The 26,609-nt window shown below is 55.5% G+C and overlaps 1 protein-coding gene across 4 annotated transcripts; it reads right to left on the bottom strand.

The window, feature by feature from the left end:
- Positions 1 to 584: 584 nt before the first annotated feature.
- Positions 585 to 21,958, bottom strand: SUN2 (Sad1 and UNC84 domain containing 2). 4 transcript variants are annotated; one of them, XM_002831140.6, is made up of 18 exons: positions 21,692 to 21,958; positions 18,430 to 18,588; positions 17,131 to 17,306; positions 16,819 to 16,956; positions 16,145 to 16,240; positions 15,686 to 15,779; positions 14,632 to 14,702; positions 11,603 to 11,730; positions 8,230 to 8,484; positions 7,408 to 7,485; positions 6,926 to 6,969; positions 6,163 to 6,328; positions 5,615 to 5,836; positions 5,237 to 5,321; positions 4,768 to 4,883; positions 4,466 to 4,633; positions 4,051 to 4,143; positions 585 to 2,262 (listed from the first exon to the last, which is right to left on the bottom strand). In XM_002831140.6, exons 2-18 carry the CDS (start codon positions 18,549 to 18,551, stop codon positions 2,149 to 2,151), a joined length of 2,166 nt encoding a protein of 721 aa, XP_002831186.1. In that variant the 5' UTR covers positions 18,552 to 18,588; positions 21,692 to 21,958; the 3' UTR covers positions 585 to 2,148. The 4 variants fall into 4 exon arrangements, with proteins under 4 accessions (XP_002831186.1, XP_002831188.1, XP_054399444.1 ...); XM_002831142.6 differs by lacking the exon at positions 21,692 to 21,958 and adding an exon at positions 20,566 to 20,631; XM_054543469.2 differs by lacking the exon at positions 585 to 2,262 and having other exon boundaries at positions 2,602 to 4,143; positions 21,692 to 21,926.
- Positions 21,959 to 26,609: the final 4,651 nt, after the last annotated feature.

Raw genomic sequence — 26,609 nt, forward strand, 5'->3', positions numbered from 1 at the left:
AGCCATGAGGAGCAGCAGCCCTGGGCCAGGTGCCACAGTCAGTATGAGAGGCTCCAGGATCAGGCTAGAGAACCACCCGAACCAGGTCTGGGGAGCTATCTGTGGGAAAGGTCAGGGCCTGTTTTTCTCCTAGAGCTGGCAGCTGCTGGCTGTTCAAGGGACCTACCTCCTTGTCCCTTCCCAGTCACAGGTCCAAGGGGCAAATAGCGAATTCCCATGGAGGAGAATCACTGCACTCCAAGTGAACATGGCCGGTAGGTAAGTGTAATTATTTTTTCTGCTGCTGTTCAGTGGTACTGAGAGACAGGAAAGCTCCACTGCTCCCGCCCCACCCTTTGTGATGGGGTAATCAATGACAGCTAATAAAGCCACCTCACTTCTTCCTCATGCCAGCCCTTGACCCACAAACACTGGAGGAGACCTGCCTCAGGTCCCATCCCCCACCACAACTGGGCTTTAGCTGAAAGTTGTGGGTGTCTGAAATTTAGGAATAAGTCTTCGGGGACATTTGTTTGGCCAAGAATTCATTCCCACAGCTGCCCTAGGTGATAGGCAAAAGCCACATGAAAGCCACATCCCACAGCTCTTGGGCATCATTTATTTTTTGCATAGGCATAAATTAGGATCTGGAGATAAAAAACTTAAGAACCAATAGTGCAGCATTTGTGACAGGAGAGCGCAAAACAAAGCCTGACTGCCTCGGGATGGAGCAGGGGCGGCCTCACCACCACTGCATCCAGCCTCATGCTCCAGAGCGGATTTGAGGCTCAGCGCTGCAGTGAAGGCCTGCCCGCCTTCTTGCCCTTTCCCCGCAGCCAGACCACCAGACACAGCCAGAACCAGTGCCCCAGGCCCCTCTCCATGGCCAGGAACAAGAAACTGAGTATCACCCAGTGCCCCACAGAACGGGGCTAGGAATCAAGCCCTTAGCTTTTCAGTTAGAAAAACAGACCTTGAAAAATATATACATAATACAGTGGGGCCTGCTGGCTCTAAAAGTCCCCTCCTCCCCCTTCCCTATCCAGGGTAACTTCTGCCAGCCTCTTCCCACAGCCCCCACCAACTGCCCCACAGAGAACAAACCAGAAGGGCGACTACCTGAACAAGAGCTGCAAGAGCCCAAGGGGGCAGCCTGAGCGGAGGGCCCCTACATCAGGGCCTGGTTAGATGTGGGGGCCGGTGCAGACAGACCTCCCACCCCGATACCCTGAACGTCCCCACAAGAGCCCAGGAGTTCCATGCTCCCCACTCTTCTTGCTATAACCCCAGATGCTAATGGCCCCAAAGACAGGTCTAGGTCTCCGTACCCCGGGAGAATGTGGAAAGCAAGCTCAGGGGCACTGGCAGGCCCTAGCAGGAATGGGGAGCAGGGTGGGCCCCAACCTAGCATCAGGAGAGAGAAAAGCAACTACCGTCCCCAGCAGAGGGGAAGCCTACAGGGTTGGCCCTGGGTCCCTTAGAAGATCACAGGAGCCAGTCCCCTTTAGGGCACAAGAAGCCCCATGGCCCACTGCTACCCTCCCCAGGAGAAAGACACGCTTTTGTCGAAGCCCCTCAGGGACCCTGGGGTTCAGGCTTCCCTAGGTGGAGGGCACTAACCTTGTAGGAGAGCTGGGCAGCTCTCCATCAGCTGCTTCCTGCCTGGGGAAGTCCCATCCTGCTCTGGAGCTAAGCACCCTCCTCTCAGAGGGCCTCGCTTCTCTGCCCAGGGGCAGGGGCAGAGGCAGAGGCAGCTCACCTAGACCAGGCCCTAGCTCGCCCCTCCCACAGCCCTGGCACCTGCTTCATCCATAGGCCTCCCTTCAGCAGCTCCCAGGCACCAGCCCCTGACCCCAGGCAACACCAGTCAGGTCCTACCTCTCCCAACTTCCCAGTCCCCCATGATATGCTACATATATACACACTCCCAGGATGGGAAGCAGATGCCACGGGCACGGAGGGAAGGAAGAAGGGAGCTGCTGGAGCCTGCTAACTGCCTCGAGCCACCTGCTGCTCAGGAGACCCTGCCCGTCCTTCTCATCTGCATGGGGCCACAGGCTCCTCTCTTGTGCTCCTAGAAGTCAGAGCGCTGAGTAAGCGTGTGGGGGAAGTGGCGGGGTGCTGTTCACCCACTCCCAGATGGCTGGCAGCAGGCACCACAAAGCAGGGCTAGTGGGCGGGCTCCCCATGCACTCTGAAGCGGTAGATGCAGGTGTACTCGGGGTGGCCCCAGTTAGTCAGGATCCGCAGCTCCACCACCTGGTACGTGGCCATCGTAGGGGCCTGGGTAGAGAAGAAAGGGATTAAGAGCATCAGAGACCTGTGAGGCCTCACTGACAGAGAAGGTGGGAAGGGGAGACAGCCTCGCCTAGGGCCAGATGGCTCCCCTGCTCCTTCCCTGGGGCTCTGAAGAGAACCGGGCTTCAAAAGCTCCTATCTTTAGTCTCCTGAGCAGTGTTTCCAGCCAGTGGGTTAAGGGGCCACCTGTAGCACGCTTCATCTGAAACTGAAATGAATTCATCCACAATCGCTTTTTTATTGTGATCAACAGATAGAACCACCTTCATAGAGGGCTTCATAGATGCTGATGTGTGGCACACTTGATTCTTTTTCTCCAGTGCCCATCAGGCCTCTGTCTAGCCACAGTGTTGGGAATGGTGTTAGCAGCATATCTTACCTGGGCAGATGCCACAGGCCTAGCACACTCCTGGCTTGTCCCTTCTCTCTGGCACATCGTTCTGTCCTCTACCCTTTTTTTTTTTGAGACAGGGTCTTGCTCTGTCACCCAGGCTGTAGTGCAGTGGTGTGATCACAGTTCACTGCCTCAACCTTCTGGGCTCAAGGGATCCTCCCACCTTAGCCTCCCCAGTAGCTGGGACCACAGGTGCATGTCACCACACCCGGCTAAATTTTTTAACATTTTTTGTAGAGACGGGATCTCGCTGTGTTCACCAGGCTGGTCTTGAACTCCTGGGCTCAAGCAATCCCCTTGCCTTGGCCTCGCAAAGTGCTGGGATTACAAACACGAGCCACCTCGTCTGGCCTCTATACTTTCCTAAAGAGAAATCCCAACCTCTCACGCGGCCTAGTTACCTCCTCAGAGCTGACGACAACTCAGTTCTTTCTGGCTCCCCCGACAGCTCCACTGAACTGTCCCATAGGTGCCTCAGACTCAGCCAGACCTGCTCCCTGCTCCACATCAGCCCCCCTCGCAGTGGCTTCTTCTTCCCACCCCATCCAACCAGACATTCACGACCCTCCCTGCTACATCTTTGTCCTCACTCCCAACACCCCTCTCCCCCACCTATCCTGTTCTGGCTGCTTTCCCGCAACCACTTCCTGACGGGTCTCCCAGGCCCAGGCTCGCCCCCTTCGAGTCATATAGGGATGTTAGTCAAATGGACATAGCTTTGTCACCTGAAGCACAGCACTGCCTCCCCCAGGCCCCTGAGGGCTTATTTCCTGCCTCTCTGTGGCCTCCTCTTCCTGCCACTGTCCCTTGTCCACCTCCCACTGTCCCCGCCAACCCAGTTCCTCACTCCAGGACTCCCCCGGTGTGGGGCTTAGGCCAGTGGTTTGTTCAAATGCAGGCTCCTGGGTCCTGTCAGCCCTAAGGAACCAGACTCTCCTGGGGTGGAGACTGGGAGTCTGCATTTCTCGCTGACTTAGGAGATGGGATGCCCACTGAGGTTTAAGCTGCATGCACTGCCTGAGGCTGCAGCTGGCCGTGATAGAATGCCCGCGCCCTGGCACGTGCTGGTGGCGGCTCCTCGAACGCCTCTCCCGGCCTCCTTTCCTGGCCACCCAACCCCTCTTGTATAAAGCCCGCCTCCTGGTGTCCTTTTCCAGGAAGCTTCCCTCATGCTGCCCTTCTGGAAGGTGCCTTCCCCTGTGCTGACACCTGCAGGACGCATGTTACACCCCATTTGGATGTCACATCTTGAGCTGTGGGAAAGGAGAGCAGGGCTTCCCTCTCTGAACCCCATGCCTGGCAGGGTAAGTGCCCAGGGAGCACCTGCTGCCTGGATGGGGAGTCTGCGCTGCTTCTGCTAGCACAGCAGCATCCCGTACCTGAAAGTGAAACGTCTGAATAGGCTCGCCGTCCTGATCGTAAGTGAACTTGCCAAGGAGTGTCCCCTCCTGCTGCAGGTCTTCGTCAAACCCCTGCAAAGAGAGTGGAGGGAAGTGGGGAGGGGCTGGAGCAGGGAGAACACCCCTCCCCACTCCAATCCCTGCTCCTCCCACCCAGCGGGTCAGGCACCAGCGTGGCCTATGACAAGTCACTTCGCTCTCTTGTGCCACAGTTTCTGCCTCCAAAGCCTGAGGTAACAGGGACTGAAGTGCTGTCTCCCACCCTGGCTCCTCCTCTTCCAAATCCACTCCCCTCCCTTCCAGTCCAAGGGTGACCCTGACGTGATCCTCAGTAGAGAGGCCCACGGGATCCTCCTGCAGCCCCTCCGGCCCCACCACGGGACAGATAACTCACAAAGATGGCAAAGTCTTTGGGGGCACTGGAGATGGTGCTGTTGGGTGACAAGGCCTTGGGCACATGCTCTAAGGTAACGGCCGTGGGGCGGATGCGGGCAGAGAGGCGGACCACGGCGAAGCCCTGTGGCCCCTGGAAGGCCCAGCAGTTGCCTGGGTGCACATCCGGCTGGAGGAGCAGAAAGTCATGTGAGGACAGGGCCCTGAGTCCAGCTCTTGCTGACCCCAGCTCTTGCTGACCCCAGATGGGACCAGCCCCCAGTGTGCTCAGAGCCCCTGCTGCTGTGCTTGCCAGGTGCCCACCTGGAGGATGACTCGGGGTGACTGGGAGTGGTACCACAGGGGGATGCCGAAGAGGCTGAGGAGGGCCGTCTTGGTCTCATAGGTCTCGGAACATCGGGTGCTGATGACGCTGGCCCCTGAGACAGGAGAGGAAGGCAGGGTGGGCTCCCGCATGGGAGAAGGGCCCAGCTCAGGCCATTGGCTGTCTCCTCGCTGAAGGTGGACGGCGGATGCCCCAGGCCTAGCCTTTAACCCTAACCCAGACGCTCAGAGCAGCTTTAAACGTCAGCCTCTCCCTGGCCCAGGATGGTGCTCGGTACGTCCTGACTTTCCTGAATTGCCACTTGCCTTTGTGATGGGTTCTAGGTTGGGTGATTTCTGCTGATCCTGAGGTTTGCTTGCTCTGCCCCACCACCAACCTGGTAGATGCCAGGGGACTGGCCATTGCGGGGTCCAGGACAAGGCAAAACGAGGAAAGCAGGGCACGTACCTCCTGACTCCAGGGCGTAGTCTGCCAGCCCGATGCGGTCCTCACTGTAGCGCTGCAGGGCCTGCTTCACGATGTGGTGCACCTGCTGCAATGCAGGCAACAGGAGACGGTTGCAGCAGGGAGCAGACGTGTCCCCGTCACCTCATGGCTGTGGGCCAAGGACCCATGGGCTGACCCCTTCTAGGCTTACACTGTGATGGTGCCCAGTCAGATGTGGGTACACTGCCACCCACCCATGCCAGCCCCACAGCATGCAAAGCCTCCTGCTTGGCACTTCCATCCTGGAACCTGCCAGGGAGCTGGCAGTGTGGGACTGTCCAGGGCTTCCAGGGAGGAGAGCTGTGGGTGGGTGTGTGGAGAGGGGCATGTGGGCCTCACCTCCTCTGTCACTCCAATCACCCCTTCTTTCTGCAGCGTCAGGCCCAGGGAAGCCGCGGCTTCCCTGGCCAACTTGCCCTGCATCTCTGCCACATGGGTGAGGATCTTGCTCTCCAGCTCTCGCAGCTGAGCTTGCATCTCCTCTCTCTGAAGGAGCCCCACGCGGCTCCCTCCGCCTCGGGCAAGGAACTGACTGATCCAGGCTGGGAACTGAGATTCCACCTATGGGAACCCAAAAGGGTGTCACCCTGGGAGGCTTGCCGGGACAGCAGGAGCTGCTATGACAGGGCCAGTGCTTAGCTGGATAGCAGGGATAGGGTAGGAGGGAGGCCACTGGAGGAAAGAGTTATGAACACTCCATGGGCACTGACAGAAAAACAGGAAGAACGCCTGTCAATGAGAGCCCACATGTGGCAAGGCCAGCGCCACAGTCTCTTGGGCATAACAGAGGCTGCAGGGGCAAGGGGTGCCTGCTTTGCAGGCCCCAGGACACATGGTCTCAAAGGAAGAGGAGAGGGACCAGCAGGGCCCTGGTGGTTCCCACTCACGTCGTCCCGCACCGCCTGGAACTGCTGGGGCAGCAGGCCCACTTCATCCGCCACCGAGCTCTGCTTCAGTGCCAGAGCCGCCAGCTCCTGCTGCAGGCCGGCCAGTTGGTCCTCTAGCCGCCTCAGCTCCTTCACAGAGCTCTCCCGGAAGGACTCCTGCGTCATGCTGGTCCCAGAGAGAGAAGAATAAGCCTCGGATCTCTTGGGTGGGAGGTAAGGCCACACCAAAGAAGAAAGAGGACCCCCTAGTGGGCTCCTGTCATGACAGCGGGTGCCCAGCACTCATCGTGAACCTAAGAAGGGGCAAGGCCTCTCCTGGGGGTTCTGGCTGCAGAACACAGTGCAGGTGCCCAGGAACTGGCCTGCCTGTCCCAAGGAGCTAATTCTGAGCCTGCTCCCTTTCTAAGCCCAGAGTCCAGAATGTACTCTGCCTCAGCCTCTCACATCCTCCACAAGCATGGACATCTGGGGCATGAGAAGGCAGCTACATGAGGCTGTAAGAAAGGACGCCGTGTCTATAAATGAAACCTGGTCCTCTCACAGGGCCTGCCCCCCGCCCTCAGGACCCCCCTGCTAACCTCCATGGCACCTCAAAGACAGGCCCTGGGCAGGGATCCTGAGCTGGGTTTCAACCCCTCCCCCCACCCTCTGCTTGGCAAGAGGATCAGAACTCTCTGCTCTGCGGCTCTGCTCCCCAGTCCTGCCTGGAGAGTGGGTGGGGCTGGGGAGGAGCAGGTCGAGGCCAGCTGGTGGCGCCCAGTACCTTTGCCACTCTGACTTCAGCTGCTGGATGCGAGCCTCAGACTCCTGTGTAGGAAGAAGGGACAAATACAAGAAATACCCAGCTCAGAAATTGGTGTTCCGGAGTAGGATCTGCTGTTAGCGTCTTTGCTTAACCACACCCCTGCCCAAGGTCTCTTGACCCCTGCAGCAAAAATCAAACTGGCCTCCTGGTCAAAGCCCTCATGAGTCTCGTCCATGTCTGATACACTGAGGTATCCGTTCACCCACACTCAGCACGTGCACACCAGCATGACAGGCCGCTGTGCCCTGGCACACCCCAGGGAGCCCCTGCACAGCTCTCCAACTAAGGGGTCGGGGGTCAAACAGAGAAGTCAGAGGAAGGCATGCCCCTCGCCATGCAACACCCAAACAGTCCCTTTGGAAGGGCCGAGGGGTCCGAGGTGAACATGTTGGATGGGGTCAGGACCCGGTCACAGGCCCTGAGTGCGCAAGCCTGCTGACCTGGGAGGCCCGGACGATCTTCTTGAAGAGGTCTTCTGAGTCTTGCTGATGCTCTGCTCTCAGGGCAGACAGTTCTTCCTGTGAGACAGGAGTGAGAGGACAGGTCTGACAGAGCCATGCTTATAGGGACCCTTATGACTAGGAGGTGGTGGAACTGGAATTCAAACAAGGTCCGTTTGCTTCCAAAGCCCTGGCTCTCAGCCTTCAGGCTACATTGCTTCTCTGAACCACGCAACACTCCCACTTCAGCTCCACTGCACACCTGTGCAGTGTCAGGCACCATGCTGGGGCTTTCTACTCGCACAGCTCACTATGGGGGTGGGGGAGACACGATAGCCTCCATCAAACAGGAGGAAACTGAGGCTTAGAGAAGGTGAGGAGGCCTGGCATGGTGGCTCACGCCTGTAATCCCAGGACTCAGGGAGGCCAAGGCGGGCAGATCACTAGAGGTCAGGTGTTTGAGACCAGCCTGGCCAACTTGGTAAAACCCTGTCTCTACTAAAAATACAAAAAAAATAGCTGGATGTGGTGGTGCACGCCTGTAATCCAGCTACTCGGGAGGCTGAGGCAAGAGAATTGCTTGAACCTGGAAGGCGCAGGTTGTAGTGAGTCGAGATCACGCCACTGCACTCCAGGCTGGGTGACAGAGTGAGATCTTGTCTCAAAAAAAAAAAAAAAAGAAAAGAAAAAGAGAAAGGGTGTAACTGCCAAATGGCAGAGCTGTCTGATCCCAAATGACACTTGTTCTCTCTCCTGTTGGGCACCTTCACGCTTTCCTATGGGTGTCACCCACCTCCCACCCTGAGGTATTCCGCCTCCTACCTGGATGTGAGCAGCAGTTTCCCTGCGGAAATCCTCCTTCAGGGCAGCTTCACGGCGGCTCACTAGCCCCTCCAGCAGCGCCAGGGTGTCCTCGTGGCTCAGGCCACCACCGCCTCCCTGGCCAGGAGCCCCTTGCTGCAGCTCCAGACGTTCCAGACGCATGGCCTCCTTCTGCCAGTTGGAGGAAAATTCAGCAGCAAGAGCTTCCAGACGCCGCTCCAGAGAGTGTACCCGGGACATAACGCGCTGCTCAGCCTGGCAGGGCGGAGAGAGAGCCACGGAGTGAGGGACCCTTGGATGACAGTGCTTCCCAAAGACCACCCCGACACAGCCAACACAGAAAGAAAGGGAAAAGATTCCACAGGCGTTCCAGCATAAGGCCATGCAGGGCCAGCTGGAGCTCATGGGCAGGGGCTGCCGACCTCTGAGCTGGGTGTGCTGGGAGCCGGGGATCACTGGGTGCCGGCCACAGAGGAGGGTCCCTGAGGACATAGTACAGAAGTCTGATCCCAGAGGAGGAAGGAAGGTGGGCCGGGGAGAAGGTCTGAGTGCAGGGATGGTCCAAGAGGAGGACTGGAAGCTGCATGATGGCTGCAGGGAACCGTGGACCCTGCTGGCCTGAAGCTCACTCCTTCCCCGCCTCCTACAGGGGCAGGGGAACCAGGGCTGCGAGTTCTGTCTGTGGACTCTCAATGGCTTTCACTCCTTCCCTAGGTAACTATGGCTAAGAGACAGAATAATTTCAAAATACGTTCTTTTTCCTCTTTAGCTGGATGTCCCACAGAGAAAATGGAATAAATGTCATTTGGACTGAGGGTGGCATTTGATAGTGTGTCATGAATTTGAGAACGTTGTTGGCTTAACAACAAAATCATTGCCAAGAGAAGTGATAAAAACTGTCAAATAAAGGGCAGGGAGCTACTGAGCAGCAGAGGTTCTGAGTTTTAGAAATTCTGGTTTTTAAATAGGCGCTACATTTGCATGACTCAAAAAGCACACAAACAGGCGGGACGTGGTGGCTCACGCCTGTAATCCTAGCACTTTGGGAGGCCAACGCAGGTGGATTACCTGAGGTCAGAAGTTCGAGACCAGCCTGGCTAGTATGATGAAACCCTGTGTCTACTAAATATACAAAAATTAGCTGGGGATGGTGGCAGGCTCCTGTAGTCCCCAGCTACTCAGGAGGCTGAGGCAGGAGAATCGCTTGAACCTGGGAGGCGGAGGTTGCAGTGAGCTGAGATCGTGCCATTGCACTTTAGTCTGGGCAACAAGAGCAAGACTCCGTCTCAAAAAAAAAAAAGCCCACAAAACCAGCAAAACATCCTCTGCCCCATCACCCCAGTTGCCTCACCAACAGCCTCTCCCAGACCAGGAAGCTGTTTTTATTTTAACTTCATGCAAATGTTGCTAATACAAGATATATTCATTTTTTTAACCTACCTTTTTTACAAAAAAGATGGTTCTGAAATTGAACTGTATTTAATGTCTTTAATGGTGAATAAAGGAAAAGTCATAGATGACATGTCATTATTTTGTAAAATATGTAAAATAATAAGATCATGGTCTGGTACTCACTTTGGCAGCACATATAATAAAATTGGAAAGATCATGGTCTGGAAAGTAATATATACAAAAATAGATGGTTAAACATGTGATACCGGCTGGGCGTAGTGGCTCACGCCTGTAATCCCAGCACTTTGGGAGGCCAAGGCGGGTGGATCATGAGTTCAGGAGACAGAGACCATCCTGGCCAACATGGTGAAACCCTGTCTCTACTAAAAATACAAAAATTAGCTGGCGTGGTGGTGCGCACCTGTAGTCCCAGCTACTCGGGACGCTGAGGCAGGAGAATCGCTTGAACCTGGGAGGCATAGGCTGCAGTGAGCCGAGATCGTGCCACTGCACTCCAGCCTGGGTGACACAGCATTCCAGCCTGGGTGACATAGCAAGACTCTGTCTCAAAAAAAAAAAAAAGTGATACTATGCCAGGTGCAGTGACTCATGCCTGTAATCCCAGCCCTTTGGAAGGCTGAGGCAGGAGGATTGCTTGAAGCCAGGAGTTCAAGACCAGCCTGGGCAACATAGTGAGACCCTGTCTCTACAAAAATTTTTTTTAAAAATTAGACAGACATGGTGGTGTACACCTGTAGTCCCAGCTACTTGGCAGGCTGATGCAGGAGGACGCTTGAGCCCAGGAGTTCAAGGTTACAATGAGTTATGATTACACCACTGCACTGCAGCCTGGACAACAGAATGAGACCCTGTCTCAAAAAATTTTTAAATGAATAATAAAAATGTAATACCAAGTTAAATTCAGTGAGGTGTAAGTGCAGGTCAAATAACTATAATTAGAAAATGAAGAGTTTTATTAAAAATAAAGACAGGGCCTCACTGTGTTGCCTAGGCTAGTCTCGAACTCCTGGCCTTAAGTGATCCTCCCACCTTGGCCTCCCAAAGTGCTGAGATTACAGGTGTGAGCCACCAGGCTTGGCTTAGAGGTTTAAATTGTCAGTATCCATACCTGTGCTCACATTGCTTTCTGGTTATGCTGACTGCAGGCTCCTTGAGGGCACAGCCTGGGCCTGATTCATCTTTAGACTCTGGCAGATTATAAAAATGGCCACCATCCCTCACTCCTCCCTGCAGCCGCACCTCTGCCATGTGACCTTGTGGGTTCTCTTGCTGAGAGGTGAAGTCTATTTCCCTCTCCTTGAATCTGGATTTGGCTCTGAGATTTGCTGTAGCCAACAGAATGTGGCGGGAGTGACGGTGTGCTGGTTCTGGATCAAGGACTCAAAGGTCTGGTTGCCTTGGTTCTCTCTTGAAACCCTGCCTGGGTGCGATGAGAAACAGCTGGGGCTAGCCTGCCGGGTGAGCAAAGTGCATATGGAGTACAGCTGTCCTAGGCAAGGGCCTTGACCAGCTGGCCCCCAGCTGACCCGCCCCCAGCCAACTGCAGACAGACAGATCCACACAGGCAACTACGAGCCCAGCCAAGATTGCTTCTCTTTTCTCAGACCAGAAAGACCACCCAGACAACCCACAGACTCATGAACTAATCAAACATTGTAGTTTTGAGCCACTGCTTTTAGGGGTGGATTATCTGTGGTAAGAGGTAACTGACTGGGATATTATCTTAGTCATAGAAGGTGCTCAGTAAATATTTGTGAAACAGTATTGAAAAGGAACAAAGTAGACAAGATAATTTGTTGGATTCCTTTTCTTTCTGTTTTCTGTGCCTTGTAAGATGGCAACTAACAGTACACCTCAGCTTTGTGTGTACGGTGTGAGGCAGGCTGAGGGCGCACCCACCACTTTCACTGTCACCTAATTATTGCTAAGCTCTTGGGAGCTACCACCCTCAGAGACTCACCTGGAAATGTGGCGACGAGTCTCTGGCTTCCCAGCCCTCATCCTGCCTCCTGCTGTCCTTTGCTGCCCACCAGGAAACCAAAGCAGGGTGGAATGTCTGCAGCCCATAGGGGTAGAAATACCAAGCGCCTGTGCACACGGGAGAGGGTGTTACCCCAGCTGGGCCTCCAGCAAGAGGCGTGTGCCAGGGAGGATGGCTGCCTGATCCCTGCCAGTGTTTGTGGCCTGTCCCACTCGTGGAGCTGTGCCCTTCCAGAGGCATCAGAGGGATGCAGGTGCCCCCATTCTCTGAGGTGGCAACTTCCACCCAACAACCTCAGAGCATATTCATTCTCACACCCCCACGGGAATCCTTCATCTTTCTGTAAATGGCAAAACTTGGAGAAAACATTTTGAATGAGTTAGGGATGATCCAGGGTACAGCCCAGAGGACCTGATGGTGGTTCTCAGCCCTGTCTGGATGTCAGAATCACCTGGGGAGCTTTTAGTACAACCAGGTCTGGCCCTGCCCTCCGGAGAGCAAGCTAATTGGCCTGGGGTGGGGCCCCTGCGTAGGTGGGTTTGTAAAGCTTCCTGGTGACTGTCATGGGCTGCCATGGCTGAGAGTCACTGCAACAGAAAGCATCACTCCCTCTAAGAGAGGCTGCTCGAGGCCCAGACACGAGCACCAAGCTGCAGCCACACAGAGACATGTTCATTCTGTTTTCAGGGCCATCTGTTTGATACCTGTTTACTCCTGAGCTCTGGGGCAGGTGGCGGGGGAGCAGGGGAGGGAGGGCTTTCTGTCCTGATAAAGCTCCATTCGCTACTCAAGCACCAGTGGTTGGCAGGTGCAAAAGGAAGCTCAGGCCCATGGGGCTTGAAGCCCAGCATGGACATGGCCTTCATGCACACACTCCCTGAGCAGGTCACTGAGCCCCCTCCATGCGCATCTCCATGTGGTGGGTTCACAGCACTGACTACAGCAACCCAAGGCCATGGTGAAGCTCAAATTGAACTGAGATAATGCACGGGAAAGTGCTCTCTGGGTACATTGCTATGCAATTATAAAGAATCACTGACTGGGCCGGGCGCGGTGGCTCACGCCTGTAATCCCAGCACTTTGGGAGGCCGAGGTGGGCGGATCACGAGGTCAGGAGATTGAGACCATCCTGGCTAACATGGTGAAACCCCATCTCTACTAAAAATACAAAAAGAAATTAGCCAGGCATGGGGGTGGCCGCCTGTAGTCCCAGCTATTCGGGAGGCTGAGGCAGGAGAATGGCGTGAACCTGGGAGGTGGAGCTTGCAGTGAGTCGAGATCGCACCACTGCACTCCAGCCTGGGCAACAGAGCGAGACTCCGTCACACACACAAAAAAAGAATCACTGACTCGGCGTGGTGGCTCACACCTGTAATCCCAGCACTTTGCGAGGCTGAGGCAGGTGGATCACTTGAGGTCAGGAGTTTGAGACCAGACTGGCCAACATGGCGAAACCCCGTCTCTACTAAAAATATAAAAATTAGCTGGGCATGGTGGCATGCACCTGTAATCCCAGCTACTCGGGAGGCTGAGGCAGGAGAATTGCTTGAACCCGGGAGGCAGAGGTTGCAGTGAGCCAAGATTGTGCCACAACACTCGAGCCTGGGCGACAGAGCAAAACTCCGTCTCAAAAAAAAAAGAAGAATCATTATTTTAAGGGTGGTGCTCAGTTTCCACTGGATATGAACCAGCTGTTCTTGTAGCAGCAAACACAAAAATGAAGCTAACTTTTGGAAAAGTGTTCTACCCTGTTATTAATAAAAGAAATACAAGTTGAATGATATTAAGCTTATAAAACGAACTCTCAAAAAATAATAAAGCATGGTCTTTAATTAATTGGTACAGTCATTAAAATTGAGCTGAGAGTCACATAGGCAATTCATATGAAACTAGCGAAGCTGTCAAGTGAAAAGCTGAACACAAAGTGTCTATAAACAAGGAAGGGCTGGGTGCAGTGGCTCACACCTGTATTCCTGACACTTTGGGAGGCCGAGGTGGGTGGATCACTTGAGGTCAGGAGTTCGAGACCAGCCTGGCCAACATGGTGAAACCCCGTCTCTACTAAAAATACAAAAATTAGCCGTGTGTGGTGCTGCGTGCCTGTAATTCCAGCTACTTGGGAGGCTGAGGTGGGAGGATCACCTGAGCTCAGAAGGTCAAGGCTGCAGTGAGCTGTGTTCGTGCCACTGCACTTCAGCCGGGGTGACAGAGGAAGACTTTGTCTCAAAACAAACAAAAAACCAAGGCAGGCCTGTGCTAGCGCCTGGGATGATTCAGGGCAGCTGGTAAGTGACTCGTGTAAAAAGAGGCACTTACGGCCGGGTGCAGTGGCTCATGCCTGTAATCCCAGCACTTTGGGAGGCCGAGGCAGCTGGATCACCTGAGGTCAGGAGTTCGAGACCAGCCTGACAACATGGAGAAACCCCATCTCTAGTAAAAATACAAAATTAGCTGGGCATGTTGGCGCATGCCTGTAATCCCAGCTACTGGGGAGGCTGAGGCAGGAGAATCACTTGAACCTGAGAGGTGGAGGTTGTGGTGAGCCGACATTGCGCCATTGCACTCCAGCCTGGGCAACAAGAGCAAAACTCTGTCTCAAAAAAAACAAAAACAAAAACAAAAACAAAAGGCACTTATTTCCCTTTGCTGCTTCATTGTTTTTACTTTAGAGACAGCTCAAGATTTAACTTCATCTTGTAAAAATAACTCCCTCATAGCCGATGTCCCTGTTGGAGTGGAGGGAGGATGACTGCTAATGATAATGGGAGGGCATCCCGCTCTTCATCCAATGTTGCGGCACTAGGGTGTGCTCCTGCCCAGGATGGCACAAAACAGGCTCAGGAGAGGTGGGGAGGGCCATGCAGAGATGATCCAGGGTCCAGGGCTCAGGCCCTGCCCAGTCACGGGCTCACCCCACCCAGTCTTGCCCCTTCCCTGCCTGCCAAAGGTCACCACCCTCTGGTGAACGCATCTCTGTGCCTCCCTCTGCTCTCCCCACGCAGGCTCACCATATGTCAGGCACGTCAGCAAGAGCAGCGGCAGCAGGAACCAGAGGAACGTCTTCAGGGACGAGAAGCGCCTGGATCACGCGGGAGGGCAGGACGGGGGAGGCAGAGGTGTGAGGGGAGCTCCAGGCCGCCACGTTCCACCCAGGGAGTACCCTGAGATGTTTTCCTGGGTGCTGAACTAGAGCTAAGGAGGATAGCTTTGAGCTTCTCACTGTGCCAGGGCCAGCCTGGACACGTCAGAGCCTTTCCTGCTGGGCAGGTCTTAGAATGATGGGACAATTTTGACTGAATTTTACTGATGTTATTAAAAATAGTGTGGTCTTTGAAAAACTCGAAAATTTTTATATGGACAAGGCCTCTAAGTATGCAAATATAGAAAAAAAAAGTAATTCCTTAAATAATAACAAGGAACCTGTTTTTGGTGACACAAACCCATCCTTGCCCCTTGTTTCAGTGTGGCCAGCTGTCCACTCTGCCCGGACCTGGATTACGGCCAGAGGGATCCTGACTTCTGGGTTCCGTGTTCTTCTGCCTAAGGGGCACGTTCTCAAATCCTAGTTCTGCTGGTTTAGGGACTTGGGGAATGAACCCATAGCATCCTCAGGCAGAGCCTCTTTGTGGCTCTGACCATGAGTGGGGAACTCGGGGGGTTAGATTGTCGCAGGCCCAAGAAGGAAGATGGACTTTCTGGAAAACCCCACTTCTTGCCTGGAGTCAGTGGGCCTACCCTGCAGGAGGAAAGTCATCATGTGTCTGAGAGCCAGGCATGGCTGGACTAGTGTGGCGTTTAGTAGAATGTGTCCAAGAAGAAATAATCCGTGCTCTGGAATCCTGCCTCGAAGGGCTATCGATTCGGGGAGAAAAACCTGACTCTGAGTCCATCCTCTGTCAGGCAGGGGTGGGCTTTGGGGAGGCTACTCCGTGATCGCTAATAAAGGCTCCAGGGAAACTGGGGAAAACCCTCAGAGAATCGACCATTACAGGTTGACACACTTTACCAGTCCCTTCACCCTAGGGCCTTGCGATTTATTGGCAAGGGTGGAGTCTCGCTCACCTGGTTAAAACGAAGACGTCAAGGAGGGAGGCAGCTGTGGTCAGGCGGTACCAGGTGGTGCCAGCCCACCAGTAAAGAAGTCTGAAGAGCCGGCCTGGAAGAATGACGATCAAGCCGAAGGCTCCACATGGTGGTTGGGGGCACTGTTCCTTTGTCCCGTCTGCCGTCCTCCCTGCCCCTACCCCACCCCCACCTGCCAGTATGCCTCTGTCCTGCCCTACCGGGACCCAGCTCCTTGGATCCCACCTGTCCACACCCTCTGTCCTGCTCTGCAGCTGCTCCTTCCCTTCCACGCAAGGGGGTCCCCACAGCTCTGGGCTCCCAGTGATTATTCTAGAATGACCTTTCCCCAACGGTCCTACAGTCTCTCTGCATGGGCAAGATGCCCAACTGCAGAGAGATGGGTAAGAAAGCACTACCACCAAGAATGGAAGTAACTGGGCACGGGTTGCAGCCCACCTGGCGAAGTGGCCACCATCCAGAGTAAGGAGCCCGCCCGTGAGACGGCGCTTCGGAGCCGCGAGCCAGAACTCTGCTGGTCTGCATCTGAGTAGCCTGCGGGGAACGAGGACACTGGCTCAGTCTCTGTCACTTTTGAGCCTCTTCCTTCACTGTCTTCTGTGAGCCAAGACCACAAGTCAGCCACCCTCCTTCACATCCCCACAGCCCCACGCAGGCCCGGTGTGCAGTAAGGAATGAAATGGGAGCTCTTTGACATTCTGTTTCCTCTGACAGCTTCCTGTTTGCATCCCTCTTCTCACCAGCCACGCCTCAAGCTGCTGTTCAGAACTAGGTGACAGGGTCTGACATGCACACCACTCAGAATGACTGAGCACCCACCATGTGTGGAGCCCCACAGGAAAGTGCTGGAATGGGCCTGAATGCAAGGGTGTTGGCCTTAGGTCGCCACAGACTCGTGGGGTGGGGAGGACAGACAAGTGAAGGGCAGTCACAGCCCAGGGAACCACGGTCCACCGCAGGCCAGGCTGGGGCGCACCCAGGGCCGGGCATGGGAGGGGCGGTGTGCCTGCCACACGCTGCCCTCTCTCCAGCTCCCCGGGGCTCCCTGCCCAGCCTTCCTGAGGTCTCCCAGCAGCCTCGGATCTGCTCAGGAGGGAGGAAGCATCGCCTACCCACATAGTCGTCCTCAGAAGAGTAGCCCGAGGAAGAGCCCAGGAAGTCCTCGGTGGCCTTGCGCCCCATGAGCCCGCTGGCCCTGCTGCTCTCTGAGCCACCCGTGCCTCTCCTCCTCCGCACCCGCAGGTCCTCACCTGTGCAGGGAAGAACCAGGGGCTCTTCTGGGCTTCCAAGAGCTTCTGAAAAGTGGGGTCTGGGCAGAGAGGTGCTCTGAGGAGGGAATCCCGGGGACTGCAGGGGACACTGCGAGGAGTATCTCGCGGGAGGCGGAGGAAGCAAAGCCCCAGGAGGGAGGGCTCCACACTCACCCCAGTCGGCGTCACCATGCAGTTCCTCCAGGGAGCTCCTGGGTGGGAACCGGGTGCCGATGTAGGACTCGCGGACCAGCGACTCACTGTAGTAGGAGGTGTGTGCATCAGAGGACGGGCCCAGCTGTGGCGCTGGGGACAGGCGCTTCATGTTGCTGGATTTCCTTTTCAAGGTCCTGTGGGACAACCGTGAGGGCAGAGGCAGGGAGCAGGGAGGAGCATGAAGGAAAGCCACAGCCTGCGGCCCTGCCTAGTGCAGGGTGTGGGTTCCCTTGTTGCTAGGCAACTCGCAGCTGCCATTCCCCTGTCTCTTCCAATGCTGGCACTTCCTCTCCTGTTATCTCTGAATCTCACCAGCAGATGGGCAAGATGGGCAGCGGCAGCTAGGGATGGAGCCAGATTCAAACTTTACAACCCACTGAAACCAGACAGACCTGACCTGGCCTCAGAGCTAGCCAAAGCCTCAGGGCCTGTCCTCTGGGCCCCATGTCTGTGAGCGGGGCAGGACAACCAGGCAGCTGCCACCACAGCCCATTTCCCAGTGGCCTGAGGACTGCGCCTGTCCTCAGCTGTGTCGCTGGCCAGCTGCTGAGGCCGGACAGGTGGTGAGACATGCGGGCGTGGGGCCAGGAAGGATGGTAAGGCTGACACGCCCGTCCAGAGCAGGGGGGTTCCTGTAAGCCCAGCCTGCAGTTTTGGGGTTTCCGGCCTGGCTTATGCTTGAAGCTGCCTCTCTCCACTTCCTGTTTTCTTTCTTTCCTTTTTTTTTTTTTTTTGAGATTGAGATGGAATTTCACCCTTGTCGCCCAGGCTGGAGTGCAATGCCATGATCTCGGCTCACTGCAACCTCCGCCTCCCGGGTTCAAGTGATTCTCCTGCCTCAGCCTCCTGAGTAGCTGGGATTACAGCTGCCCGCCACCACGCCTGGCTAATTTTTGTATTTTTAGTAGAGACGGGGTTTCACTATGTTGGTCAGGCTCAGGTGATCTAACCCCCTTGGCCTCCCAAAGAGCTGGCATTACAGGCGTGAGCCACCGCGCCTGGCCTACCACTTCCTGTTTTCTAAGCATGAGGGCAGCAGCCCCCCAGCTCACAGTCGGGGGGAGAAGAATGGGTGCTGTGTGCTCATACACATGGAGCAAGGCAGGACCCCCTTGACCGGACAGGGGCCCACGTCCTTCGACCTCTGCCCAAGGTTGCAACAAGAAGGCAGGGGGACGGCTGGACCACAGGGCGTGCGGGGAGTGACCAAAAGTTTGTGGGGTCATCAGGGGCTGTGGCACTCCTTTGGATCCCTACCTGAGAGGACTATCTTTAAACAGGGTGCTCTGGCTCCCGGCCACCGAGCTCCCTCCGCTGCTGCTGCTGCCATCATCGTCACCCTGGGAGTAGCGCGTGAGGCGCTGGCTTCTTCGGGACATGATGAGGTGGGATGTGGACTCTTCTCCTGAAGAGAATCTAAAGAGAGAGAGGAGGAGGAGGACTGGATGTGAGGCCTGGGGCTGTCCCCAGCTCCTCTCTGGAGGAGGTGGGACAGAGGCATCGCCTCACAGCCGAGAAAAGACCACCCCCCCGGCCCCTGGCATTCAGTCTAAACAGCCCTGATGGAGGGCAAGGCAGGGATCTGTGAAGCACCCCCGCACTGCACAGTGGCTGGAGTCATGCCCGGCCTGGGGCTCACTTCGTGACTCTGAAGCCTCTTCCAGGGCGCTTTCCACAGGCTTCCCAATTCTCAGTTTCCTTGTCTTTATCCTTCGTGGTGCTGAGCTCCGCACAAGCCAGAATTGGGTCTTCCTCGACCTCTGACAAGTAGCAGAGACTCTGGCGCTTCTGGTCACTGCCTGCACGCCCGGTGGTCCAGCCGCTCCACCTGCCTTCTCCCTAGAGACTTCCCCCAGTCTCACTCTAGCTGTGTCCCTTTGCTGACGTGTGCTCGTTAATTGAGGGCCCCAATGAACCTTGATGGAAAACCTTTCACATGTAGACCCCACCTATGTTCTTTTTTTTTTTCTTTTTTTTTTTTTGAGATGGAATCTCGCTCTGCCGCCCAGGCTGAAGTGCAGTGGTGCAATCTTGGCTCACTGCAACCTCTACCTCCCAGGTTCAAGTGATTCTCCTGCCTCAGCCTCCCAAGTAGCTGGGATTACAGGTGTGCGCCACCGTGACCGGCTAATTTTTGTATTTTTCATAGAGACGGGGTTTCGCCATGTTGGCCGGGCTGGTCTCAAACTCCTGACCTCAGGTGATCTGCCCACCTTGGCTTCCCAAAGTGCTGGGATTACAGGCATGAGCCACCACGCTCAGCCAAAAGGATTTTTCTTTTCTTTTCTTTTTTAACAATAGAGACAGGGTTTCACCAAGTTGGTCAGGCTCCCACCTACGTCCTGATGGCGCTTGCACTCTCTGTCCCCACGGTGCACACTGTGCTGCCACATCTTGGTAAGATGATGATAAAATGGTAAGTGTCTGCTGGGACCGGGCTCCTTGTATACCCCATTTATATTATTAGAAGCAAGATAGGTATCATTACTCCCATCTACAAGGGAAGAATCTGGACACCAAGGCAATGGGTAACTTGCCCACAGTTCCTAGCCTGTAAGTGACAAAACCAGGGTTTGGGCTCAGCTCTGACAGGCTGTAGGGCCTGGGTCTTTCTACTCAGCCATAAAGTTTTCCAGTTGTTTCAGGAATGTATTGAAGATTCTGGTTGTGTGTCCTCAACTAGAATCTTTTTTAGCCCCACACATGTGCAAAACAAGGCTGTATACAAACTTGTTACACAACAAATATTTGTTAGCAAACTAACAAAATAGGGAGGAGGAGGGCAGCATGAATTACAGTCAGTTCCGATCACCATGTGGGGCAGAAATCAAGGCTCTGGAACTGATAATGAGGACAAAGGAAGCCAAAGTGCAAAGATCTGGCAAAAGGTAGCATTCTGTGACATGAGGAAGATTAATGAACTGCTCAGGTCTAGACACCCGAATTCAAAGTCCCCGACTGCCAACATGGGGAGTCTCAACGTTAGTGCCTCTGCTGGCCCGTACGACAAAGTCACTTGGGAATTCCTAGCACTTGCTTGTGACTTTTGATCACTTCTAATATTCCTGGTTGATACTTAAATGACCAGTTCTCTGGGTTGTGTGGTGAGTATAGAAGTACACTTCCCAACCCAGGCTGCAGAAACCTGAAGGTCTGGTTAGTCCAGCTAGAAAGTCCTCCTCTGAAAAACAAGCAGCCTCATGTCCTGGCCTTCTTGGCGTCTTCCCAGGTCAGATGCCCATCTGGCATCCCCCTCTACTTTTAGCTGGTGTTGGAAAAGGGACCGATTGGTAGCAGGAAAAGCAGGAAGTTGGCCTGGGTCCTTGTCTCTATTCCTGTCCTTATAAGGTAATCTCCCCTCCCCCCTCCCTGCCCCACCCGTGCGGTCCCTACCTGAAGGCTCCAGCTGCCCACACAGGGACTCCTCTTAGCCCCTGTCCTGCTGAAGGAGGTGACGCCTTTGCCCAGGGCAGAAACGAGGCAACATGTTTATACCATACCCAAGCTTCCGCTGGGAAGAACTAAATATTCTGATGGAGGTTGAGGGGGGAGTGCTGAAAACTGTCAGCACCCGCCTCCGCCCTCCCAGAACTCCCAGAGATGCCTCTTAGTCTTTCCTGCGGCATCCTGGCATCACAAAACAGTTTACCATTGAGTCTGGGTTTCACAAGATGAAAAAGGTCGAGGCCCCATTCTCCAAAACAAGAAGCGAGCCTCTAGGAGCTGAAATCTACTACTGCGAATCATAATAGACACCACCCCCGCCCCACCTCCTCCCTAACAATCAGTTAGGAAACGCTCACCGAAAGCATCCTTCCCCACTTCTCAGCTGGGCGACTTCCTTTCTCAATTCCGCCCTTCCCCATCACAAACATCTCCATCCATCTTCAGACTTAACCCAGATCTGGGGCATCTTCCTCGTGACATTTCCACTCCCTGGGCACAGCCAGGCCACACGCCCTTGTGGGACCTGCCAAACGCCCGGTGCTAACTCCCTCTTCCCTCATTCCCACAGGCCAAACCTGCAGAAATTGTCACCAAAGGCGCGCCTTCCTGGCTCTCTAAGTCACACCGCGCCCCCCATTGCTTTGTTTTGTTTTGTTTTGTTTTAGAACTGAACAAAACGGGCCTTCCTCTGAGGCCCTGAGTTCTGACAGGCAGAGGCTGGGAACTGCCTGTCCCTGGAAACGGCCTGTCTGGCACAAAACCCGTAGGCGCTGCCCGGGGCCGGGTTGGGGCAGCCGGCCTTTGCCCTCCTCCTCCCGGGAGGCTGCCCGGGAAGTCCCGCCCGCAGACACCGCCCTCCCGGCTGACCAGTGGCGCGGCAGGCGGGGCGGGGGCCAGGAGGTGAGTCAGGGCGCGGGCCGCGGACCCGGGTGGGGGCTGGAGCCGACCCAGCGCGGCCCGGAGAGGAGGAAGCAGGCCTGGCGGCGCGGCCCCGCCCGAGTGGCCCGACGGTGACCCGGGGTCAGGCCGGGCCGCGGCCCCCCAACCCTCTCCCGAGCTCGCCCTCACTCACCTGCTGCCGCGGCGGCTTCTAGCCCGGCCGGGGGCGTCCGAGGCCCGCCCGCCGCCGGGGTGCGCCCCCTTTCCGCGTGGGGATCCCGCGGGCGGCGCTCCGCGCAGGGCGAGACGGCGGCCGGGCCCGGGGCGCGCGGGCACGCGGAGAGCGGCGACGCAGGACGAGACGGGCGGGCGGACAATGCGGCCGGCGGAGGCCCGCGCTGCGCGAGTGGGGCCGGGAGGCGCCCGTGTGGCCGACTCTGTATGTGTGCGCCTGTCAGTCAACGCTGACAGGCCGCAGCCCATTGGCCAGGACCCGCCGGCCGTCACCGCCCACCGCCGCCACCCATTGGCCGGTTTGAACACAAAGCCCCGGCTCGCCCCGCCCTCGCGTGGGCCCCGCTGCCCTGCGCGCTCAGCCTAGGAGTCCGCGCGTGGGAAGCGCTGGGCGGGCGCGGACCCCGGGCTGCCAGAGGATGCGACGGGAGCCTGTGCTGGGGCTCGGGCTCAGCAGGGCACTGGACTCCCGATCTGGCGGCTCAGAACACCTGAGACAGCTCCGAGCGCCCCCACGCGCGCCCGCAGGCTGGTTCACCAGGCCGGCGTCCGAGGGGAGGGTGGGAGCCCTGGGCGCGGCAGCGCGCGGGTGGCCCTTGGTGCGCTCTCGGTGAGGCTGTCGAGTGCTTGCTCTACACCCGGCACCAGTGCCGTTGTCCTCTTAGCCGGCCATTTCTACACCCATTTTACAGACAGGGAAACAGGTTGCTAATTTGGGGATTCCAGACATGCTGGGAGGCCTTGCCTCTTCCCAAGCTTTACCCAGAGCACCCAAGTTTCACGACAGCTCTTCTATTGTTTGTTTGTTTTAAACAGATTTTCTATTTTATTTAAATAGAGACGAGATCTCACTATGTTTGCCTAGGCTGGTCACGAACTCCTGAGCTCCAGTGATCCTCCCGCCTCGGCTTCCCAAAGTACTAGGATTACAGGTATGAGCCACCGCGCCCGGCCAGCTCTTCTGTTTTAAGGACGGTGCTTGCTGCACTTGAGCTGTGGGAAGGCAGGGCTGGCCACTCATTCTTCTGCCTTACTCAGACTTGGAACGAGTGCTCAGCATTTGAGTAAAATGCCGCCTGACTCCGGGGGTCCTGTTCCTTGGCTCCCCATCCGCCAACTGTACAGATAGAGCAGGTACACAGCTTGGGATGAATCACTTTCTGTGCCAGCCCTTCTAAGGGCAGATGAACAGTCGTTATTTTACTTTTAAAGTACCAAGAGGAAACGAGACAAGAATGACAAAATCACCGAGGCAGGAACAGGAAGGCTGTGGGGTCGGGGGATTGAGGAAAGGCAAAACCCTCATGCTAAAGTGGCTTCAGCCCAACTCCAGACAAAAACAGTCCCCTTTCCTGGGCCTCCATTGCCTGCTCTGGAAAGAGAAGAGTGTCCTGCTCTTCCACCCTCCTGGAGACCACGGTGCTGGCCATTATCACTCCTAGGTTTAGACTGCAAGCTCTTTGAGGACATGGACAAGCTCTCCAGAGCCTGGTACCGAGCCTGGCTCTGGTCTGAGTGTCTGCTGAATGGAGCAATGAAAGGAGAATTCAAATCAGACGTAGGGGCAGCATCCAAGTAGGGGAAGGGCCTCTCTGACTCCTCATCTCTGGGATGCTGAACTCCAGAATTCTGTCCTAACCACTTCTATGGAGTTTCCACATCCTACCGCCCCCATTGCACAACCTGCTTCCCCCTCTCTGGGGGTCCTGGCAGACAGGGGGGTCTGGCCTTGCTGGGGTCAGGGGGGAGCCCAGGTCCCTTCCCAGGATGTGCTGAGTGGATGTGTGAGGCTCATGCCCACAGGCTGAGTGAAGGCAGGCCCCTCTTAAACTCTGTGTCCTCTGGGGGCTGGGAGCAGGCAGAATAATGGTCGCTACAGGAATTCGGTACTAATGCTTGGAATCTGTGACTGTTACCTACATGCAAAGACTTTGCAGATGTGACTAAAGATTTTGAAATGAGATTATCCTAGATTATCAGGGTGGGCCCTAAGTGTAACACAAGTATCCCTTTAAGAGAAAGATAGGGGCTGGGCACTGTGGCACACGCCTGTAATCCCAGCACTTTGGGAGGCTGAGGCAGGTGGATCGCTTGAGCTCAGGAGTTTGAGACCAGCCTGGCCAAATTAGTGAGACCCCCCCATCTCTAAAAAAGAAAAACAAAAAAAGAAAATAATTAGCTGGGCATGGTGGTGTGTGCCTGTAATCCCAGCTACTCAGGAGGCTGAGGTGGGAGGATAGCTTGAGCCTGGGAAGTCAAGGCCGCAGTGAGCCAAGATCAAGCCACCGCACTCCAGCCTGCGTGACAGAGCAAGACTCTGTTTCAAAACAAACAAAAAACCAAAGAGAGGCAGAGAAGACGAGGAGAGGGCAATGTGACCGTGGAGGCAGAGAATGGAGTGATGAAGCCACAAGCCAAGGAATCAGAATAATAATAACTGTCCTGTGTGCCACACCGATGAGCTCTGTAGCCTTGGACAAGTCAATGGGGCTCTCTGGCCTTCATTTCCTCTTGCGTGAGGGTCACATGAGCAAAGGACTTCTGAACTACTTCATCCCAAAGGGGTTTTGTCACCATGATCTTTGCGGGGAGACGGGAGGAGGTTGGGCCCTTGGTTTGTCCTGGACCCATCATCTGTCAGGTGGGCTTCTCTGTGCTGCCAGAGAGCAGGGCCTCCCCTCTAACACCCCACGTGATGGTGGAATGTGCTGTGTGCCTGTCTGCCTCCCCCATGGACACTGGACAGTGACAGGTCGTGGTGGGTGCTCAGCGTCCTATGAACACAAGAGTGAAGGAAGAGCCTCCAGTCACCTGCCTGCAACCCAAGCCACCTCCACGTCTCCCTCCCTGCTGTCAGCATCAGTCAGCAGCCAGGGTGTTGGCGTCTGTCATTTAACCATCACAGGCAGGCCTTGGCGGGGGTGGGGGACTTTCATGTCAGGCATTCTGGCTGCAGGAACACGCTTGGCAGCTGTCAGAGGGCGGTAACCTCAGGGGAGCTTGGCGACCGACCCTCCCTCCAACTCCCCAGGGCTGTTTCTCTGCACCCTTGGGGATCTGATGCGGGCTCCCTATTCCACCCCACCCAGTCTGGTGACAAAGGCTGCGTATTTACAGAATCTTTCATCCTGAGAGCTCAAAGAGCTCCATCACCAGGTGACAACCGCAGTTAAACTCATTTTATGGAAGAAGGCTACGCCGTGTGCAGGTGTGGGATCCAGGTTACAAAGTGGGTCAGCTAGGGTGCCAGGAACACAACGTGGGTCCCTGACTGAGGGGGACAGTCTTAGGCATGCAGAGATTTGGCCAGACTCTTGTGGGTGACTGTGCCTTAGTCACCTCTGTCCCCTACACCTATTACAGTACCTGGCTCCTAATAAATGCTCAATAAACGTTCATCGAGCGACTGCCTGACTGCAGCTTCCCAATCTTAAATCACCAGCTCCCCAGTGTGGTTGCAGACGCAGATCTCCTGCAGGCCTCACCTGCACTCCTAGGGCCTCACCCCAAGGCCTCTCCTACTCCTGAGCCCTTACTCAGGCTGTGCCTTAGCCTAGAATGCCTTTCCTTGTTTCTCTGCCTGATGACATTCTAATCTTTCAGCCAGGTGTAGTGATGAATGCCTCGAATCCCAGCACTTTGGGAAGCCAAGGGGGGCGGATCCCTTGAGGTCAGGAGTTCGAAACCAGCCTGGCCAACATGGTGAAACCCTGTCTCTACTAAAAATACAAAAAAATTAGCTGGGCATAGTAGCATATGCCTGTAATCCCAGCTACTCGGGAGGCTGAGGCAAGAGAATTGCTTGAACCCGGCAGGCGGAGGTTGCAGTGAGCTAGCACTCGGTAGGTGTAAGCTCCAATTAGCCGTCGTTGTCACCAACACCCTGAGCACAGCATCTGGCTCAGTGTGTGCTGCCCACGTGGAGGAATGGCCTGAGCTGGCTGTGCACTCACAAGGGAGGCTGGGGCAGCCCCGGAGCTCCTGAGGGCACCGATCCACAGGCCAGAACTCAGGGGCTGACATAGCCTGCTTGCCCCATGTCTAGGGTGTTCCTCCTGGACTCAGCCTCTTCATACATCCACCAGCTGCTCCACCTTCCGTGGGGACATTCTGGGCCAGTGGTCCAGAAAGCAGGCTTGGAATGCAGACACTCCTGGTGAACAACGTGGGCAAGTTTAACCTTTCATTGTCTTTGATGTCCTCATCTGTAAGACGGGGATGATATCAATGTGTCTACATCACAGGAGCTCAGTACAGTGCCTGGCCCTGGGCAAGGATTGCTAACTATCACTAACTAGCAATCAAGGCTAACTATTTTTTTTTTGTATTTATAAGCATTTGTTTATTTAGCAAATACTTACTGCTTGCCTGTTCTGACAATGTAAGACATGCCCCTGCCCTCCCAGGGCCCACTGTCTGGTGGAGAAGGCAGTCATGTGAGCAGATCATCACAACACTTGAGACTCGTGCCCAGGAGGGACACAGGGCTCAAAGGGACCCAGTGTGACTTTCATGGGCCCCCTCCTCCAGAAAAAGTATTAAATATTGTGTTTTGCAACTATGTCAGTATCCACAAGCCGGCTAGGTTACATCCATTTTTTTCCCTTCTGATTAAACAAATAATTAAAACATTTCTGTCAGCCCCTGAAAATTCATGGCCCTGGGCCTGGGCCTGCTGTGCCTAGTGGAGAGTTGGTCTGGCCCTGACTCTCCTAACCAGACTTGGGGAGTCAGAGAAGCTGCTGGAGAAAGAGACCTCTGGAGAAAGAAAGGGCAAGAGGAGTAGCCGGGGACAGAGGGGACAAGAGTACCAGGCAGAGGGGATAGCAGCAAGAGCGCTCAGCTCACTGGTGGGGAAGCTGCCAGATGGACCAGGC

The sequence above is a fragment of the Pongo abelii genome, chromosome 23 (assembly GCF_028885655.2).
Source record: "Pongo abelii isolate AG06213 chromosome 23, NHGRI_mPonAbe1-v2.0_pri, whole genome shotgun sequence".
Classification (NCBI taxonomy): Eukaryota; Metazoa; Chordata; class Mammalia; order Primates; family Hominidae; genus Pongo; species Pongo abelii.